The 21483-nt window shown below is 45.1% G+C and overlaps 1 protein-coding gene and 1 long non-coding RNA gene across 5 annotated transcripts in view; both read left to right on the forward strand.

The window, feature by feature from the left end:
* LOC144930657 (uncharacterized) overlaps positions 1-12012 on the forward strand; it is a 99250-nt gene extending 87238 nt beyond the window's left edge. For 2 of the 4 annotated variants that reach the window (XR_013635946.1, XR_013635952.1), the window contains exon 8: positions 5189-12012. This is a non-coding gene — a long non-coding RNA (uncharacterized LOC144930657). The remainder of the gene's footprint in view (positions 1-5188) is intronic. The other 2 variants (XR_013635947.1, XR_013635948.1) reach the window with 2 other exon arrangements.
* A 4410-nt stretch (positions 12013-16422) lies between these two features.
* Positions 16423-21483, forward strand: part of HSD17B12 (hydroxysteroid 17-beta dehydrogenase 12) — a 153335-nt gene continuing 148274 nt past the window's right edge. The window contains exon 1 of the mRNA XM_073348046.2: positions 16423-16655. Coding sequence (XP_073204147.1) covers positions 16490-16655 — 166 coding nt within the window. The 5' untranslated portion in view covers positions 16423-16489. The remainder of the gene's footprint in view (positions 16656-21483) is intronic.

Below are 21483 nucleotides of genomic sequence, written 5' to 3' on the forward strand. Positions count from 1 at the left end.
GGCACTCATGTATTAGTGTACCTGTAACCACGGAGCCAGGGCACTAGGATTGTGCCAGGAAGGCAATAAACCTGGCTGGATGCCTTTGCCACTGAACTATGCTTGTGGTCTTTCTTTATGAGTAACGTCAAGGTCTACTGAATTAGCAAACTGCATTATCTGTTGATAACATTGGAGCTCCAATGTGCTTGAGTGTGTTTCTGAAAATTATCAATTTGATTCGCTGATGCTGACACCTTGTGGGAAAATTTCAAGAATAAGACACTGGTTACTGCCAAGTATGTCTTTGGAACAACAAAGGAAAAAGAACCTGTTGCTCCCATTCATAGAAAAGAAGAAGCAAGCTCGCCTCACTTTACTTCAACAACCAACTAAGTCCAGAATGTTAAGTTCAAAGAGACTAAGTCTGTGGTCTAGAAAGCCACTAGAGAATGTGCCCAGAAGTATTAAGAAGACCTGTGCAAAAAGATTCAGACCTGCTTTGAAAGAGGGGACCTTCATTGTACCTATGATGGAATCAAAGAGACACTTGGGCCAATTTGTAAAAACACCTGCAAAACTGAAAGTGAAAGATGGTACCATCCTGATGGACAGGCAAGAACAACTTGACCAATGGACTGAGCATTACAAAGAACTTTACTCAGAGGATGCTATTATCTGTGATACTGTCTTAGCTGCCATTCCCCAGCTTCCAATAATGTAGGAGCTGGACCAAACACCAACTTTTAAAGATGTAGCGAAAGCTGTCAAAGAGATTGTGCCTGGGAAAGCAGCAGGCAATGATCAGATACTTCCAGAGCTCCTAAAGGCAGGGAGGAGAAAGCTTGCAAGTGGCATCCACACAGTTCTCTGCACGTGCAGAGAAGAAAGCCACATACCCCAGGATCTGAATGATGCAAACATAATTACTTTATGCAAAAATAAAGGGGACAGAGCAGACTTCAACAATTACCAAGGGATATCTGTTCAGCATGGTCAGCAAAGTGCTTGCAAGGGTCCTGCTGAAAAGACTCCAAGTCCTTGCTGAGAGAGTTTATCCAGAGAGCCAGTTCAGAGCTGGATGCTTCGTGACTGACATGTCCTTCATAATGTGTTTGTTACAAGAAAAAAGCCGTAAATCACAGCACCTCTCTATGTAGCATTTGTTGACCTACAAAAGACCTTCGACACATTAGCAGGAATGGCATATACAAGACCCTGTCGAAAACTGACTGTCCACAAAAAGTGTTCTCTTCTATTTAAGAAGTTCAATGAGGGAATGAAGGCGACTAGCCAGCATGAAAATGAAACATCGTCTGAGTTTAGCATTCAGGTGGGCATAAAGCAAAGTTGCATCTTAATGTCAACTGGCTTTGGGATCTTTTTCTCTATTCTACTTAAGTACGCTTTTGGAAATGATCAATCTGGCATACTAATTGAATCAAGGATGGATGGCAGCTTGTTCAATATCAGATGTTTTCAGAGCAAAAGGCATATCACCCAGCTCACTACTGAAGATCTGCTTTTCACAGATGCTGCTGCATTCATCTCTAAGTCACCTGATGAATTGCAGATCGTGATGAGTAAGTTCTCTGATGCATGTATTAAGTTCGGCATGGTAATCAGTATAAATCATTCCACCTAAAGTCTACATCAGTAATGAAGCTCTGGACAACGTGGATCACTTCTGCTATCTTGGCTCAGCTCTTAACCAGCTGACTTAGCCTTGATAGAGAATTTGATGTGAGAATTGGCAAAGCCCCAACATCTTTGGCAAACTTACCTCATGTATCTGGAACAACAAGCTGCTAGCCCTGAATACAGAGGTGTCCATTTATTAGGCTAGTGTCCTCTGTACCCTCCTTTACAGCTGTAAAAGCTGGATCATGTATTCCAAGCAGGAGCAGAAATTGGAACAGCTTACACCTTCACTGTCTCAAAAAAATCCTTGGAGTCACTTGGGACCAATGGATCACTAACAACGAGATCCTTGAGAGAACCGGCCTATAGTCTATGCAGACTATGCTGGATGCTCACAGGCTTCCCTGGCTGAGACACAGAGGAAGGCCAAAGCTCTGATACAGTGACTAGGTCAAGCAAGGTCTCAAGAAATTCAGCATTCCCACTGACAACTGGGAAAACCCTGCTCACAACCACTCAGTCTGGAGAAGCTGGGTGAAAGCTGATGCAGTCATCGCAGAGAGCCATCAGAGAGCCCAGGCGAGCCAGGAAGCAGAATGTGCTCCAACCTCCATCTGGCGAGTGAACCTTTAGCCACTATGGAAAGGTCTGCCACTTGCACCTTGGGTTCTTCTCCCACACTGCTGTCATGCACATTGACCGACTTACTTTGTTGTGTTTCCTTTCATCTGTTAAGATGTTGGAGCTCCAAGGACAGAAGTACTGGGCAGCCTGAATAGTGTTACTGAGGCAACAATGCTCCAGTTTTCAGCACTGAATAATGCCACTGTATTCTCTCTTCATTTCTTATATTTTCTCTCTCTATTTTTTTATCTCTTCTCTTTTCTTCTCTGCTAATTTTCTGTCCTTTCAGTCTGTTCTCCCTTTATTACGTTTATTAAGGTTTAACTACTGTTTAATTTCTATACAAGCATTCCTTTACTAGTTCAAGGCCAGTTGATGTTGGTTACATTCAAAATACAAATATAAGCATATACACCTCTATTCTATACCCTAGCAACAAAATACAATTATAAACATTGGCCAAAATACAATGGGGCTAGGCCTAGGAGAGACCTTCCCATCATGGTGTGATGCCAGAGGGGGCAGGAAAAGCTCTGACAAAGAACCTTGTTTTTTTATGCAGTATAACAGGTGATGTAATTGCAGATTACTGGACCTTAGCAAAAGCTAGATGAGGGAGTTTTGGACTGAACCTTGCTCTCTCCAAGGTTTTTGACTTATCTTACTTTGCCATATATTTTCTCAAATACTGGACTAAGTTCTAACCAATTATTTACCGATGCCCAATTAGCTGATGCCCAGTTAGCTATGGTTTCTTTATTTCCATAACTTAAATAAGATGACAGTGGTATTCTAAGGGACACTACAAGTTTAACACAAACAATCCTTCTCTCTCTTAAGAGTACATTATTTTTGGTCACATCTTTTGGGCCTATTACTCATGCTAATATTCAAACTCAATTTAAAACCATAGTTCACTCAGGCCTAATGTAGACCTGTAGTCCTGTATTAGACTTACTACTTGCATCACAGCACTGCCCTGAGTCAGACTAAGTCTAAAGCCAAATGTCTCTGACTCAACATGTGAGGTTTACTCAAGGTCTTGTGCAGACAAGGATGTTCCCTGAGGGATAGGTGGGATATCCTGGTGCGGGTGTTGCTTGATGTGCAAATGCATTCAACAGTCAATTGCATCAGCTAGCTGGTCTGAGGCTCCTTTAGAGTGTACAGCAATTTACAGGAAATGGGTCAAAAACTGGTTTTGTAAAGCTGACGGGGCACCAAGAACATATAGTCACCTTAAACAAGATACAGCCAAACAAAAATCACATGGGCTCTTATTGTTGTAAATCTTGCCCTTCTCTATGAGCACAACTTCCTTATGAGTATCACTCCCTGCATTACATCTAAGTAAGATTGCTCAGGGAAGCATCTTTATCTCCTTATATGTCTGCATAGAGCTGTATAAACAATAAAAAAAAATGGTGAATAGCCAACATTTTAAAAAGTGCAATCCACAGACTTAAGGGAGACTCACTGTATCTGTGCTCCCCTATCAAGGATTGATTGATTCCCACTCATGGAACAACAGTAGAAACCTAATAATGACATAGCTGAGGGGTTTTGGAATCTGTATGACAAAAAAAGATAATGGTAACAGCAGTTCCTACATGCAGGTAGGGGTACCAGGCATCTGGTTTTCGAAAAGAGACCCTGGTGGCTCCAGTCAGCACCACTGACTGGGCGGTCAAAAGGCTGGTTGGCAGTGCTGCGAGGCTAAGGCAAGCTAGTCCCTCCCTGTCCTGGCTCTGCGCTGCGCCCCAGAAGTGGCCAGCAGGTCCAGCTCCTAGGTGGAGAGGCCAGGGGGCTCAGTGCACTGTCCGCGCCCTGAGCACCAGGTCTGCACTCCCTGGGAACCGTGGCCAGTGGGAGCTGGGGACGGTGCCTGTGGGCAAGAGCAGCGCGTGGAGCCTCCAGGGCCCCTGGCCTAGGAGCCAGACCTGCTGGCCGATTCTGGGGTGCAGTGCAGCAGAGAGCCAGGACAGACAGGGAACTTGCCTTAGCCCTGCTGCCTTGCTGACTGGGAACTGCCCTAGGTAAGCCTGTGCCTGAACCTCCTGCCCCAGCCCTGAGCCCCCCCGCAAACCCAGAGCCCCCTCATCCCCGTCCCACCCCAGAGCCTGCACCCCCAGCTGGAGCCCTCACCCCCTCCTACACACCAACCCCCAGCCTCAACCTGCACCCTTCCTCCTGCACTCCAAATTCCTTGGCCCCACACCGACAGCCTGGAGCCCCCTCCTGCACCCCAAACCTCTCACCCCCCAGCCCAGAGCCTGCACCCCCCAGCCCAGAGCCTGTACCCCCTCCCATACTCTACATCCCTTGGCTCCACCCCTCAGTGTGGAGCCCCCTCCTGCACCCCAAAGCCCTCATCCCCGGTCCCACCACAAAGCCCGCACCCGAACCCCCGCCCCAGTCCAGAGCCTCCTCTGGCACCCTGAACACCTCATTTTTGGCCCCATCCCAGAGCTCGCACCCCCAGTTAGAGCCCTCACCCCATCCCGCACCCCTGTCCAAGCCCAGTGAAAGTGAGTGAGGGTGGGGGACAGTGAGCCACTGAAAGAGGGGGAATGTAGTGAGTGGGGGCGGGGCCTTGGGACAGGGGTGGGGCTAGGGTGTTCGGTTTTGTGCGATTAGAAAGTTGGCAATCCTACATGCAGTAGGTGAGGGTTGACAACAGAGCAGGGAAAGGAAGGACAATTGTACTGAGGAACCGAGCACAGGGCCCCCTTCCCCTCCAAAAATCTGTAACCTTTGTGTAAATAAAGTAAAATGGGAGGGTGGGGGCCCAGCCAACACGACGTACTGGAGCTCCAAATTTCTCTGGTTGGGCCTGAGCAGGTAATACAACAGAAACTGGGCAGGTTCTGAGGATTTAGGGCAAACATTTTCATAGTGTGGAATGCATTTTAATAGACTATCTCATGGCTGCTTCTCCTCCTAGTACTGATCCTATTTGGAACTGCATAACATCCTTGTGGTAACTGCAGCAGATGCTTCCATGGACACACAATGGTAAGTTGCCTGGTTCCCTAAGCATATTGTCCTCTGCCTGGTTCCCTTCCCCTGTTTCCCTGTACATGCTACTCAGTTGTCTGATTCACTTGTATTCTGGATGTTCCTTTCATGTTGCGGGGGGCTCCCAGTCCCTCAGCATAGCTTCTGTTTCATCCTCAACTAATATAGCAGTAGCACCTAATAGAACTAACTTAGCTGGCTCCTTCCCCCCTTTCCAGGTTCTTTTACAATGTCCAGGCTCCTTACTGCAAAGAAGAGCCTGGGTGCTTGTAAAAGCAGATGAAAACAAGGAGCAGGAGATCACACGTTATATACTGGCTCCCCACAAACCAGTTTGACAACCCCTGATATATAGATAATAAGAAAAGTCCTATACTGTGCAACCACAGTGAGCACATGTTCTTTCTAATGATTTATAATTCCACTGTATCCCACTCAAAAGCAATGCAAGAATCTGACTCTTGTTACCTTGTAGATGGGCGAGAGCATTCTCTATATAATGTCATTGTGAAGTTTTGGGGATCACTCAGACCAGTAAGGGGTTCTGTCACTGCCAGCCTGGTACTTTTGGGGACCTTAATGCTATGCTGTTACGGCTCAGAGCTCTGATACCAGTAGCCAGCCTACACCCATAAAGGTCTCTCCCTGTCTTCTACCAGCTTAGTTATTCCTTGCAGGATAATACCAACAGCCCTGAGTCTCCCCAAATCTATCTACTCAAGTCTTAACTACCAGCCACTCTGACTTTTCCCCTCTGGTTCATCACTCCTGAAAGTGCGAAAACAGCCCCCCATTATCAGCTCACTGTGGGACACATACTTCACACAGGTTTCAGTGGTAGCCGCATTAGTCTGTATCAGCAAAAAAAGAGGAGACCTTGTTGCACCTGGCATAAGCTTTGCCAACATAAATTGTAGTGTAGACATAGCCTTAGTTTTCCAAGACTGGTGTTTTCTTTTCAGTTTCAATGTCTTTCCGTCAACTCTAATAGTCCACAATTGACTCTTCCTGGCTGGACTATGGATGGGTACTTTAAGTTGGATTCGTGTAAACAACTAGCCTGAAAAGTGTCTCTCCCTGCCTGATTGCTTCACCACCCTGTTGTGAGGTGATGCTGTAGTTGCCTCATAGTTATGATCAAAATTTTCTATGCATATATTCATAACTATAACCTATATACATATCTCCTAATGACCATCAAGTTCACAACATTACAAGTGTTCACTAAGGCTTTATATGACATATAGTTATACCCAAAAACATTGTATACAACCAGTTGATTCAATTGTTCATTCTTTGGGGTTCAGATGCCCTGTTTTTTCCTTGGGAGTCTGGGACCTGATTGTCACAGTCATGGCATAAAAACAATTTTATAGCTGTATTGTTTTCTCTTAAAATTATAGTAGAGTGTTTCTTTGCCTCTCTTACACATACACACATGCAGGTACTGTCTTAGAGAAAATACATAAGATCTCTATATTTAAATCAAAGCATTCCTTGGAATTAATTATATAAATTGTAGAAGAGTTGAGTATTATTTGCTGCTAACTAAAGGTAAGGTAAGGTAAGGAAACAGCATCAAAAGGAAAAAAAAAAAGTCAGTCCTGCAAGTTTGCCCTTGCTATTGTAATTATGAATCCACTATGGAAGTCCTTATGCAGAAAATACCCTCACTGAGGACAATTAGAGGTTTGCCTGACTACCAGCTACAGGACTGGGCCCTACATTTCCATTTATCAATTGTACAGACCTAAAAAATGTAACCAAGTTTCACTGAATAATATACAGGTTTGGTTTGGTAGGGAGAAAGCTCTCTGAGAGCCTGATCCGGAGTGGTGCTTTGTCAGGATCAGATGTATAAACAGGAAAAAATAAATTGTGACCTAAGTTATTCTACTCAACAGCTACTTCATGCGGTGTATTTATACAGAAAGTCAGCAAAATTATACTAGTGGCAACTCAAACTGCTCTATGGACAAATTTATTCATTGTCATCAAAACCAAGAATCAATAGTAATTGATACATGGATAATTCCACATCATGCTGACTTGGCTAATTATCCACTTCTTCACAAAGATATTCTCCTACATCACAATACTATGTCATGTGTATCAGTTAACACGCTGGGCTCGCTGCATCACCAGCATCAAACCTAATGCATATGCTTGTTCAAGTGCAAAGAAATCCAGATTACAATGTGTTGTTGAACCCAACAAAACTTAAATTCCACCGTAGATTTAATTGTTTGATACAATTTGATTATGCGCACAGGCTTCTATAATTTATTTAGATTTGTATTAATAATGTATGCTGTTTGAGTGACATGCTATGGTATGTTCTTTCATAACAGGAAACATAGGCATGTATTTGTTATTAAAATAAAAATGTATTTTAAAAATATGAAAACATGGTTTAGTCTTATTCACTTGGGCTTGCTACACTTTGCAATTAATGTAATAATGTCAATGATCTTCCATGTATATTTCATCTAAAGCCACTCAACCTGTCTCCTCATTACCTCCTTCCCTCCAGTTGTTTGTTGCACCAACATGTTGTATCTTTTCTTAAGTAAGTTCTTTGGATCAGGAACTGTCTCTCAAACTCTGTATTTGCACAGTGCCTAGCACAACAGGGCCCTGATTTGAATGGAGTCACAGGGCATTACAGTAATATTATTCAGTTTTTACTTATGGTAGCACCCAGTATGTGTTAGATGCTTTCCAAACATTCAAGGACAGTCCCTGCTCCAAGGAACTCACAATCTAAGGACAAACAAGAAGACAAAGGTTAGGGAAAATGGAATGGGAACAACAGAAAATAAAATACAATTTGTATGCAAGTCAGTCCGATTCACTGTAAGCAGCACAGCATAAGTGGATATTTAAAAGGGACTTATGTGCAGAGAACATAGGGGCTTTGCAGGTGAGCGCGGGGAGATTGTACCTGGCTTGGGGAGTACATGGAAGATGGCATGGAGGAGATTGACAAATAAACAGACAAGGCTGGGAGCATTAGCAAAGCAGAGGGAATAGGCGCAACATGGAGCTTGACAAGCTTGGATAAGTAGGGAGAGACAGAGTTATATAGAGCTTAGAATGTGGTGACCAGAATCTAAATTTTATTTGATAGTGGATGGGAAGCAAGAGAAGAGTTTTAAAGAAGGGAGTGACATAATCAAATTGACAGGCGAGGAAGATGAATGTAGCTGCTGTATTTTGCATGGACTGAACAGGACCAATATATGGTGTCTGGGAAGCCAGAATGAAGGATACTGCAGTAGTTAAAACAGGCTATGAGAGCCTGGGTGAGAGATTTTGCTTTGAGAATAGAAATAAAAGAGTGGATCTTGGCGATTGTTGAGAAAGAGGAAGTGGCAAGATTTGGATATGCCTTCCATGTGTGGGGCAAGGGAGCGGGAGAAGTAAAAAATAATACTAGTTCAATATATTAATATTACTACAAGCCATAAATAATAGTAGTAATAAATTGATCTCAAAAAGCCTTGCCTCGAGAGGACTTGGTCCCGCTCCTATTGAAGTCAATGGCAAATCTGTATTAACTTCAGTGAGTGGTTTGCCTGAACGAGGATCACACGATTTGGCCCAATATTAGGGCTGGTCAAAATTTTTAAGTTAAATATTTTCTTGCAGGAAAATGGGATTATGTTGAAATCAAAGTTTTCCAGGGCAAAAGATAGATTTTGGCAGAATTTTCTATCAGGAAACCAAGAATGTTACACTTTGGTTTGATCCAAACTGAAACATTTGATTTTGAATCAACATTAATCTCTCCATCCCTTGAGCCACTGCTGTATTTTATAGGAGGTCCCTCCTCCCTCTGTTGTCTCTTCTGGGCTCTGTTCTGCAGCCAGACTCCATCTCCCATGAAGCACCATGGTCTCACCCTATGGCTGAGCCACTTTGATGCCTCATGGGAGTTGTAGTTTCCTAGCACTCTGTGTACCAATGTGAAAGGGAAAGGAGTACTTGTGGCACCTTAGAAAGAGGGAGAAGTCAGAGCTATAGGATCCCCTGCCACATGGATCCTCATTTTCTTTCCATTGAGGAGGTTGTGCATTAGAGCATGGGGTAATACAGCCTCAAGTTTGCAATAATGGCTGCATTGAAGCCACACAATTTATCTGTGACCCAGGGAAAAGATGCTCTCTGTATTCTTCTATCTCCACTGAGATGCTCAATGCACAGCCAGTATTCAAGGTGTGTATTATGTAGGATAATTTGGGATTGTTTGAGTACACTGCCACAGTTGTATTTACACTAACTAGTACAAAAGTTATGACAGTCATACTTTCTCATGTTTCAGGCATAAACTGATCAGTGGTAGGACTGGGAAAGCATTCCATCCCACCCCCGTGCTGTAGTATTGCAAAAGTAGTGCATTGACTTTTCTGTGGATAATCAGCCTGCTACACATTTTACACAATTTCCCCTATGTTCTGGTTTCCCTGCTGACAAATTTATAACTCTTGCCTGTGGGCTGGTCTTGTATGCAGGTTCAATGTTTCTACAGCCTTGTGTGTGCTGTTTGTAATTTCACATCAGCAGGTGTCATTAGACTTGTTCTAGGTAAAGACAAGGAAGTTATTGGGATGGTAGAGCAGAGGCCCATCTTGCTCAAAGCATGGGTTAGGATTATAAAATAATCTAAGAGATTGCTTTCAGTTTTATTTATGAAAAAAATTAAACCCCACTCATAAAATCTTTCCATTATACAGTGATTCACTCTTTAAAAGATGAAAATGGACGTGATCGTTTTCCTCTATCCGACATTGGTGAGGCCTCATCTGGAGTACTGTGTCCAGTTTTGGGCCCCACACTACAAGAAGGATGTGGAAAAACTGGAAAGAGCCCAGCGGCGGGCAATAAAAATGATTAGGGGCCTGGAACACATGACTTATGAGGAGAGGCTGAGGGAACTGGGATTGTTTAGTCTGCGGAAGAGAAGAATGAGGGGGGATTTGATAGCTGCTTTCAACTACCTGAAAGGGGGTTCCAAAGAGGATGGCTCTAGACTGTTCTCAGTGGTAGCAGATGACAGAACAAGGAGTAATGGTCTGAAGTTGCAGTGGGGGAGGTTTAGGTTGGATAGTAGGAAAAACTTTTTCACTAGGAGGGTGGTGAAACACTGGAATGCGTTACCTAGGGAGGTGGTAGAATCTCCTTCCTTAGAAGTTTTTAAGGTCAGGCTTGACAAAGCCCTGGCTGGGATGATTTAGTTGGGGATTGGTCCTGCTTTGAGCAGGGGGTTGGACTAGATGACCTCCTGAGGTCCCTTCCAACCCTGATATTCTATGATTCTATGATTCTAAAATGGGTGACATGATTTTTGGGTGAAGGTGTGGATCAATTCCTGTTAGAACCAGTTTACTCATCCCTAGTTGTTACCCTATTGAGGGCATAAAAATGCAGACAGGAACTAGGAAAAATATTGAGATAATCCAGAACTAGAACTAGAACAAAACTAGCAGAGAAACCAGTACAAAATCCACGCTAAACAAAAGGCTGTCAAATTGGCCCTATGGCCCAGCTTTGTCTGTGCTGCCACACTGAAGAGCAAGTTTTGATTTCTAATCCCAGTTTCTCACTCTCAGCTCTGGAAGTGCTGTGGAGGCTGTACTGGCCCCAGTTGGCAGAATGATTCTATGTTACATGAGCGTGGATTATGGTAAAATTACATCCTTTTCTGCTACTGTGTTAGCAACACAGGACCACAGGGGCTTGCACCTGACTGGGATCTGTGAATTTTGTATAACTGATCAATGAAATTGTTTTTAATTGTTCACTTTATGAATATAACTTCATAAGCAAAGTTTTATAAATGAAACAATATTCATTCATAAAATCAGTTACCCCAATAACTGGCTAATTGATTTTCACTTTCAATCAAATTGCTGCTTAAATGCTGAAATTTACACTATTTCAACAGTGTAACTTCTGCTCACTGTTTGTCATTCATTATACTTGTCTATATTGTAACTTCTGTTCACTGTTTGCCATTCCTTATACTTGTCCATATTGTAACTCAAACTCCATTTTAACTTGTCCCAAATGCCATTTTAAAATGCTCACTCCATTTTGTAAAAGCTTGCTGCAACCTTCATTTTTGCAAAACCCTGCTGTAATCTTACTAGTTTAGTTTAGATGTGTGAATGAGGTATGAATGGATGATGGAATCAATCTCCAGCCCAAGCCTGTCCTGATGAAATAAAGTGTAAACACCCAACGGCTGAAGATGCAGACAACAGCCCTGACAAAGCAAGAAGAGTCCACCCTCAAAAGAAAAGAACAAAAGTACAATTGAAGAAACGTCAAAGCCAGGTCCCAGGCTGAAAGTCATGTCTGCAATTGGCGGGTGATCAATCACACCAAACCCAGAGGCAGCATGACACAGCAAGACCTATAGACTCTGGATTCAAACTAAAGCCTACAAAAAAGGATGAGTGAGATGGAAGACTTTGGAGGGTAATATTCTGCTGCCAACATGGAAGGGCATCGGTGCATGCCCAACAGAGACCCAGCTCTTCCTTGTGCCTGGCATTCCTGGCCAGTTAGCCACCACAAGCTATGAACCCAAGCCACGAACTCAAGCTACATTCAGGACTGGTACCTATCTAGCAGCTGCAGAACATTTGATGTGTGTGTGTGTGTACATAGGTATTAGATATTAGTTATTGGTCATAAATGAAATTGTGTTATAATAAACGTGACATCTTGTCTTGTCCCCTGAAACGATCCTGTGTAGTTTTGACTGCATAACAATTTGAGGCCACAGAATTAGCTGCAGAATCTACCTCCCACACAGAACAGTGCTCCAGAATCTAAACTTTTCTAGTCCTTATGGTTGTAAAGATGGTCACGAAAATATGAATGGAATATAAATCAGTGATTTCTTCCTGGACCTTCAGCCAGCCAAAACAATAACTAAGAGAGGTGCAATCTGCCCATTTATCTCAGTGGCTTGATATGCTAGAACATGACAATTTAAACATCAACATTGTTGACTATTTCTCTGCTGACCGTTTTAGTAGAAACATCCTGCTCATTTTTTACTAAAAATTCCGGACTGCTTCCTATGCCTCCCCAGGTGCCAAACCCCACAACTTTCCTCTTCCAACATACTAAGGCCATGTCTAGATTACAATATTATGTCAACTTAATTTACGTCAGCATACAATCATTAGAGTTACTAAATTGCTTGTGTGTGTGCACACGGCTCCTTGTGTCGGCAGTGCACGTTCTCGTCAGGAGCACTTTTATCGATTGTATTGTCAGTATAGGGCATTGTGGGATAGCTCCTGAAAGTCAGTAGCAGTTGATGTAATCAATGCAGCGTCTACACTGACACTGCATTGACCTAATTACATCAACCATGACTCTACACTGCTCTGGGAGGTGGTGTTACTAAATCAGCGTAGGGAGACACTTGTGTCGGCCAGAGCCAAATTTAAGCAAAGACACTTCCACAGCAAGGTCAATGCAAGGCAGCTTACATTGACCTAACCCTGTAGTGTAGATCAGGCCTCAATGTCCAGCTTCATCTCTGACAACTTGCACTATGGTATTATGCAATGTAATGTCAATACAAAATCTATGATATATTGAAAACTGAAAGTGGGGGAACAGCATAATATAGACTGAATTTAATATCAGAATAAACAACCCTGGACTACTATATTACAATATTGGGCTACTGTATTATTCAGTAGCAGTCTCTATTTTCCAATTTAAATAAATCTGCTGTAAAATTAGAATATTAATGATGTTTTACTGAATGGAAATCTGCCCTGGGACTCAAGGGACCTGGGTTCAACTCCTTGTTCAGGCACAGACTTCCTATGTGATTATAGACAAGTCACTTAATCCAGTTTTTGTCTCAGTTATCCATTTGTAAAATGAGGATTATAATTTACTACATCACAGGGTTGTTATGAAGAGACAATCTATTAATAATTGAGAGGCGCTCAGATATTATAGTGACGGGGTCATATAGGTAGCTAAATCAATAGAATTTGCAGCATGCACAAAGATTTTCCAGTGACTATACATGGCCATGCTCAGGAGTAGAATGGTGAGGTTAAAGGGGGTATGATCTAAAAGATATGTGGAAGAGCCTTAAGCACAAAAGATTTGTGGTAGATGAGTTCAACAGATTAAGGATACAGCATAAGATACATGGAAACATGGCCCAGGTTACCAGACATGCTAAGGTTATTATGAAATTGCACAAGAGCACTTCCAACAGTGAAACCAGAGCAATAATAATTGACACAATACAGTGTTCCAGTGACGACTTAGAAGGGAAGTCAACTCAGAATAATCATTTCCATACTCAAACTCGGCCAATAAAGAACAATAAGGGTAAGAGTGAAGAAAACCAAAGTGGAAGAAGGCAAGTTGAAGCTTGGGGTTTAGAGAGGGGTGGGATGGGGAAAGGAGGGAAGAGGCTTGAGTGGGGCACAGGTTGCTGGAATCAGGGAAACCAGGGCTTGTGTTGATTCTTCTTCTGGCCTCATTGCTGTACTAGAGAAAAGGGGTGTCTCACAGAGATCTGTCTCATCCTTGTACAATCCTGCTGTGGGACATAGGGCCAGCCTGTGCGTGGCAGAGCTTGCATGAAGTGAAGGGCCTCAACCTGTGGCCTGCTTCACTGTACATAGGGCCAGCTCTGATTGAAGCAGTGTAAACAAGGAAAAGAAGTCAATATCAAGCAGTATGACTAAAAGCAAAGCAGCTCCCTAATAACAGACTCTTGTTATCGTGACCTACACAAGTGGGGGAACGTCATCTGTTTTACGAAAAACTACATTAAAAATCAGGGCCGGCTCTAGGCACCAGCAAAGCAAGCACATGCTTGGGGTGGCACAATTCCGGGGGTGGCATTCTGGCCCTCCTTTTTTTCTTTTTTCTTTTGCTTGGGCAGCTGCGCTCTCAGAGCTTGGGGTGACAAATTTTTTGCTTGAGGCGGCAAAAAACCTAGAGCCGGCCCTGTTAAAAATGTTTGGAGCACACAACTCAGAATGATGGGAAGATCGAATCTGATGCATCAGGGAGCATAACACATGAGAAATAACTCTGTGATACAGAAACTACATTATGGTATATACGGCTTACAGACACGTGCCTGAACTACTGTTATTCTGGACAGTCATACACTAATAATAATATATTTTAACTTTTTGAACCTGTGATGAAATGGAGAAAGTGCCCATCAGCACGGCAGGGGTTAAGAAGAGCCTTTGGGCCCAGCTAGCCCCACCCCATGATACCCGGAGTCAATGCCAGGCCTGGAGGGGAGAGAAAAGAAGAGAGCCTGGCCCAGTTCAGGCTGACTGGTGAACGGACAGGAGCTAACTACTGCCCTATCTGAAAGGTAGCCTGCCAGCCAAGACATCATGTTCTGTCTCCCAGCCAAGGGAGACTGTGGAGGAGACCTAGGAGTCTCTGGTAACTGGGTGACTGCAGACCAGAGACAGTGTGGGCACAGGTGGTGACTTTCTTCAGTCCGTGACTTTCTTCAGTCAGCTCCACACCTGCTCCACCCTGAGGCCCTGCCCCCACTCTGCCCTTTCCCCCAAGGCACCACCATCACCCTGCCTTTTTCCACCCCTGCCCCGACTCTGTCTCTTCCCATCCCACTTCGCCCCCTCCTCCCAGCACATCCCACCCGCCGCTGAACCGTTGATTAGTGGGGCCCAAAGTTATGACTACCCTGCCCAAAGGAGCCTGGGACCATGGCTGGGCACTGCCCAAGATCCATGAGAGGCAAGCCACCCCAGCAAATTGGACAATAGGGGCCATGCTCCAAACTGAAGGGATGCTGGTAGGAAGTAGTCCAGGACAGTGGATTTAGACTCTGTGCTTGGAGTGCCCCCTCCAGTGGAATGGGAGGACCTGGGTCCTCTTACCCCCACCACTTGAAAAACTAAGCGTCCAGGGAAACAAGGGGCTGAAAGTCAGGCATGCCAGCCACTAGGCTGCCTGGCCCTCCAAGCACCCTGTTACAGAACCATTCTTTCCAAAGATGCTCAAACTGCTTTACAAACTCTGGCCTTCATTATGATTATTGTGCCATAAGTACTCCTTTTCTTTTTGCAAATACAGACTAACATGGCTGCTACTCTGAAACCTGCAACAATATACTTACCTTTCACATCAAGAAGAGATCTTGCTGAAAATCTTTGCAATAGGTCCTAGCTGAAATAAAGTTTTCTTATTCTGCCATTTCTAGGTGCTCTTATTTTTTTCCATAAGTGTCATAGAAAGCTCCTAATATTATTCATTCATTTAGAGGATGAGGATCTGGTGGCTTTGCACATTTCCAAGGGAAGCAAAATGTCCCTGATGTGGTCCTGCGTCCTATTGAAAATAGAACATTTGTGTCCCTTATTTTAGAAAAGCCTCACATACTGTGACATAGCACAGATATCTGATTTCTAGTCTATATGTGGTCTTGTGCCATGATATGAGTCAAACATTCTGCCTTGTAGATTTTAGCAGCTTAGGCACCTGCCCTACTGCACAGCTGGATTCCTGTCTCACTTTTCTGAGCTTTGGTTACAGTCCAAAAGCAAGAGTAGGAAGGCCCCTACTTGTAATGAGGTCTATTACCTAAACACTGGTAAAGGCATACACAGTTATGCAGCTGTATGACAATATTGGTGTTAAGTACATTGCTGCAAATCAGCAACTGCAAGCTGCACTTTACAGGTATTGGTGAGCTGCTGGGATCTCCTGCCTTCAGGGCTTGGAAGAGGTCCCCCGGCAGTGCCCGTTTGTCCCCCTAGCTGGGCCCAGTCTGGGGATTCTTTCTCCCCTGCGTGGGACTCCAGAGGCTTAGCTGGCAGAGACCTTGCACCTTAGTTCAAACTACCCGCCCCGACGGCACCAACGGCCACAGAACGCTCTGTGTGACTGACAAGTGCCTCTGCCAAAGGCTGTAGGAACGTAAAGTCGACCACGTGGCGTGCAGGAGACAGATGAATGGGAGCGTTTGATGAGCATCCCTATCTTCCAATGAGAAGACAGTTGGCGTGGTCTGTAGAATTGGGGGCGGGGTGGAGAAGCGCTGCCCAATGGAAGAGGAGCATATTTTTGAGTGAGAGGCATCTTAGCCAATGGCGAAGTAGTGGTGGGCGGGCTGTATTACGGGTGTGGGTCAGCGCCGGCCCACAGGGTTTAGTCTGCTTTTGTCCTCCGCCCCCGGAGCATGGAGGTCCTAGGAAGTCTCCCCAATGGCGGGCTCTTCTACTGGGTCGGGGTGCTGAGCGTAGTGTACTTCGTCGTGCGGGCCACCTACCGCCTGCTGGCCGGGCTCCGCGTCTGGGTGCTGGGCAGCCCGTTGGTGGTGGGCCCGGGGCTGGGCGCCTGGGCAGGTGAGTCCGCTTCTTCGGGGCTGCCCACCCTGCCCCGGAGCGGCCCGGGGCTCCTCTTCAGCGAGGGGCTTCCCCGGGGGGTCCCTTGAGGTTTCCCCGTTCCCTTCAGTGGGGCCCTCCGCGCTGGGACCCCATGCGGCTGGCACTGCCCCAGGCAGCCTCCCTATCCCAAACCCTCCCTATCCGGGGTGGGGGGCGACCTGCGCTGAGTCCCTGCGCGGAGTGGGTGGGGTGGGACCGGAGACCTACTCCTGGTCGCCACCTTTGCCCCGCACGGGGCGGGCCTGCCTGGCCTCCCCTGTTTCTTGGCGTGCTCCTGATCTGTCTCCACGCAGCCGCGGGGGATGCGTGTTTCCCTGCTGGTAGCAGGGAGCTGCTGCTGTGGGAATGTGTCAAGTGGGGGACAGGGCAAATCCAGATTAGGGTGATCCAGCAAAACTTCTCACCAGTGAACTGCTTGGGTGCATCCAAAACTACATGAAAGCTGTAATATAGCTAGGGCCGTACCTAATTCACAGTACATTCTGTTCAATTTCATGGTCATAGGATTTTAAAAATCATAAATGTCATGATTTCAGCTATTAAAATCTGTAACAGTAGGGGTCCCAACCAAAAAAGAGTTGTAGAGGGTGGGGCTTGCAAGGTTATTTTAGGGATGGGTTGCGGTACTGCTACCATTACTTCTGCTGTGCTGCTGACGGTGGGGCTGCCTTCAGAGCTGGGCAGCTGGAGAGTGGCAGCTGCTGGCTGGGAGCCCAGCTCTGAAGGTGGAGCCAGCACCAGCGCAGAAGAAAAGGGTGGCATGGTATGGTATTGCCACCCTTACTTCTGCGCTGCTGCTGGCGGGGCGCTGCCTTCAGAGCTGGACGCCTGGCCACCCACTGCTGCTCACTGGCCACCAGCCGTCACTCTCCGTCTGTCCAGCTCTGAAGGCAGTGCAGCATAAGGGTGGCAATACCGCAACCTCCCTAAAACAACCTTATGATCCCCTGCAACTCCCTTTTTTGTCAGGACCCCCAGTTTGAGAAACACTGGTGTCCTCCTTGAAATCTGTATAGTATAGGGTAAAAAAACACACAAGATCAGATTTTTATCGGGGGAGACCAGATTTCATGGTCTATGATGTGTTTTTCATGGCTGTGAATTTGGTAAGGCCCTAAGTATAGCTTAACCTTCCCTGCACCCCAGACACACTATGTGTTAAAATAGTTTAAAGAAAACAGTGGAAAATCAGTCTTAGATACAGGCTTATGTGTAGTCGAATCTTGAACGTGCTTCAGGGATAATCTCAGCCCCCTGAAACACAACCCATTCTGCCTCAATATCTCAGCCACATGAGCCTGCCAAGTCCCAAATTTGGGATAAGGACCTAGAATGAAGGTCCCAAGGGGAAAAAATAATAGTAAAGTGTGTAAAGGGAAGAGGGATCTGGCTTTAGTATAAACATTTTCTGTTGATAATTCTCTGTTTTGACAGTCATAAATACATTACGGTAGTGTGGTCTAGTGGACTAAATGCAAGATTGGGAGCCTGGGGGCTTTTGTTCTGATTGTGGTGCTGTGACCAATTTGATCTGTGGATTTGATAACTCCCTCAATCCCTGTCACTATTTGTTGAACAGATAATCCCTGCATTTTGGATGTTCTAAGGAAAAAAATAAAGTTAATGAGTGTGACCTGTGGGGTCTTTGCGAAACAGCCAATGAATGAAGTGCCTGTCATGCACCCGTTGGAACATTTCACTATTTAACTTCAGTTTATTGTTTGTAATTTCTCTTTGCCATTTTGTTCACAATTTGCACCTTGCCTGACAATTTTTGTTTCATTATAATATTAGTGTTTTAGTAGGATTTATACTTAAAGTAAAACAGTTACTAAGGTTACATTTAGTTGATGATTATTAAGGCTGTTTTAGTCACAGTTTTTTTTAGTAAAAGTCATGGACAGGTCACAGGTAGTAACCAAAAATTCATGGCCCATGACCTGTTCACGACTTTTACTATATACCTCTAACTAAAACTTGGGCTGGGGGGCCCTGGGGTGATCTGGGCAGGTGATGGTGCATGGCCTGGGACCCTCACTGGCGCTGGAGGAAGAGGTGTGGGTGGCGGCCTGGGACCCCCTCTGGCGCTGTGGGGGAGAGGGTTGGCGAGGGTCACATGTCCCTACCTGGCTCCGCATGTCCCTGCAGGTCCTAGGGGGAGGGGTAATCTTGGGGGCTCTGCATGCTGCTCCAGCAACAAACATGGGCTTTGCAGCTCCCATTGGTCTAGGAGCTAGGAGCTGCAGGAACATGCTGGTCGGAGCTGAGAAGCCCCCCACCCTCCCCCCTCCGAGGTAAGTGTCATCCCACACCCCACCCCTCTCCCACAGCCCTGAACCTCCTCTCGCACACCCAAACTGCTGCTGCTGGCCCAGGGGCTGCCCAGTCAGGGAGCCCCTGAGCCAGCACCCACCATTGCAAAAGTCACGGAAAGTCACTCTGTGACAGACATGCACCCTTAATGATTATTAATGCTAGTAAGGAATAATTCATGCTATAACAGAGTTTTGAGGATTTAAAGCTCTAAGTGAAAGCATCAGGTCTACAATGAGTAAGGACATTTGGACCAAATGTTGAACAGCAAGAAAAATATGATTGATTTAAATCCTCTTTAAAAGAGAACCGTTATTTCTCACACCACTTATGTTGATCAAGTGCGGGACCAAATTGCTTTCAGTGCCTGCAATATCCATCATATTTTCACAAGTTTGAGTTTTTTAGAAGGATGGAGGTGAGTGACATTATATACTTTTGTGTACGTATCTTTGTTATGCTGAGCTTTGTAGCTTTTCTTTAAATACAAACTGCCAATAGTGACACCGAATTCACTTGTTTGGATTCTGAATCTTTCTATTATCATAACATTGCTGTAATTGTATGCTAATAATATAGGGCAATATGGATAAATAAGAGGAGTCAAACCTAAGGAAGTGACACGGATTGGAAACAAATTCTTTTTGCAGTTCCTAAGCCGTGAGCTAGGTGCTTAGACTAAGGTGTCTGTGCATGTGCTCACTGGCAGTTAGACACCTATATCCTTTTCGTAGATCGAGCTCACAATCCCTACTCCAAGTCAAATTCTCAAACTAACGTTACAACTCTGGTTAAGGTTATGTTGGGATTTCTTTGTAATTCACTTTCATGTACCCTGAAAATTTCTCTTTTTAGGCTGACAATTTCCATACTTTATCACAGCCATGAAATGCTACACACTGTAAAAAATAAGTGGTATTCCTGGACACTACTAAAAACTATTTTCAAGAAGTACAGGCAAAATATTTGAGTTGAGCAAAATTTCTTGTTCAGGACTTGTCTTGTTTGAGTACCATGTTGTGAAAATATATACTCTTAACTGATTCACAAGTTTAGTAGAGACACCTCTAGTTGCATTGACTCATCAGTAAAACTGCAATCTTGATGCACATATGTTGCAATATTGTGTTTCTGCCAACTTTCAATCCGTGACAAACAGTGATTAGGAAACATTAACCCCCCCGCCTGCCCCCCCCCAAAAGTAATGCATGTGAACTTTGAAATCTAGTTGCACAGAACTAGGTATGATTAGAGTATAGATTAATCATGACAGGAATTATTTTATTGCAGTTACGTTTTAACTTTTGGTGGAGTTGGAGAAATTAAATTACTATTGTTACAGGTAGAATGCGGGAGAGGGTGCAGGATCTGGGCTGGGGCCGAGGGGTTTGGAGTGTGGGAGGGGGCTCCGGGCTGAGCCTGGGGCAGGAGTTTGGGGTGCAGGAGTGAGGGGTTCAAGCTCTGGGAGGGAGTTTGGGTGCTGGGGTCATATGGTCACACTGCACCTAATCTCATAGAATCCACTGAACATTTCATGAGTTTTACTTTTTATTAGTGTAACTTACAGTTTATAGATCCAAAATTCTTCAAGGATTGTCACAAATCAGTGTAACATTCTCAACTGTGGGGTGTGCATTGGCTGAGCCTGGGGCAGTGGGTTGGGGTGAAGGAGTGAGGGGTGTAAGCTCTGGGAGGGAGTTTGGGTGCAGGAGGGGGCTGGGGCAGGAGGTTGGGGTGTAGGAGTGGGTGCGAAGGGCAGGCTCTGGCTGGGAGGCGCTTTCCCCCCCACTGCTCCCGAAAGTGGCTGGCTGCTGGCACGTCTCTGTGGCCCCTGGGGAGGGGAGGGGAGGAGGCAGCAGGTCTCTGGGTGCTGCCCGTGCCCACAAGCGCTGCTCCCGCAGCTCCCATTGGGCCCTGGGCTGTTTCTGGGCAGGCCCCGCCCTTGTGCTGTGTCAGGGTCAGGTGCAGCCTTACTCTGAGTCTGGGGCGGGGGCTGCAGGATGATCTCTTACCTCCATGCAGCCAGAGACCTGTGCTTGCCACTGCCACACTGGAGCCTCCACATTTATTTATCGACAAATGTGCAGAATTTTTGATTTTTTGGTGCAGAATTCTCTCAGCAGTAACTCAGCAGAGTTCAAGTTCAGAGCCTCTGTTTTCTTCTAAAGCCAGGAAGAGCTGGAAAAATCAGAATAAACCATTTAGACTATTCACTTCCCTACTGTTCTAAGCTCTTTGGTGCAGTTTCTTGCACTTATTCAGTCTCCTTTTAAGTGTTCCGAGCAATAGGACTTGTAATACTTTCTTTGGAAACTTATTTCACAGTCTGATAGGAAAAATTTGGATATTAGTCTAACACCCTAACTTCCAATTTTATTTATCTCACTATACCCCGGGAGAAGGGTATCAAGGCATCTTGTAGAGTGGAAATAAAACTGCAGACTGTAGTGAGAAAAATTTGTATGGCTGTACA

Source organism: Lepidochelys kempii, chromosome 6 (genome assembly GCF_965140285.1).
Source record: "Lepidochelys kempii isolate rLepKem1 chromosome 6, rLepKem1.hap1, whole genome shotgun sequence".
Lineage (NCBI taxonomy): Eukaryota > Metazoa > Chordata > Testudines > Cheloniidae > Lepidochelys > Lepidochelys kempii.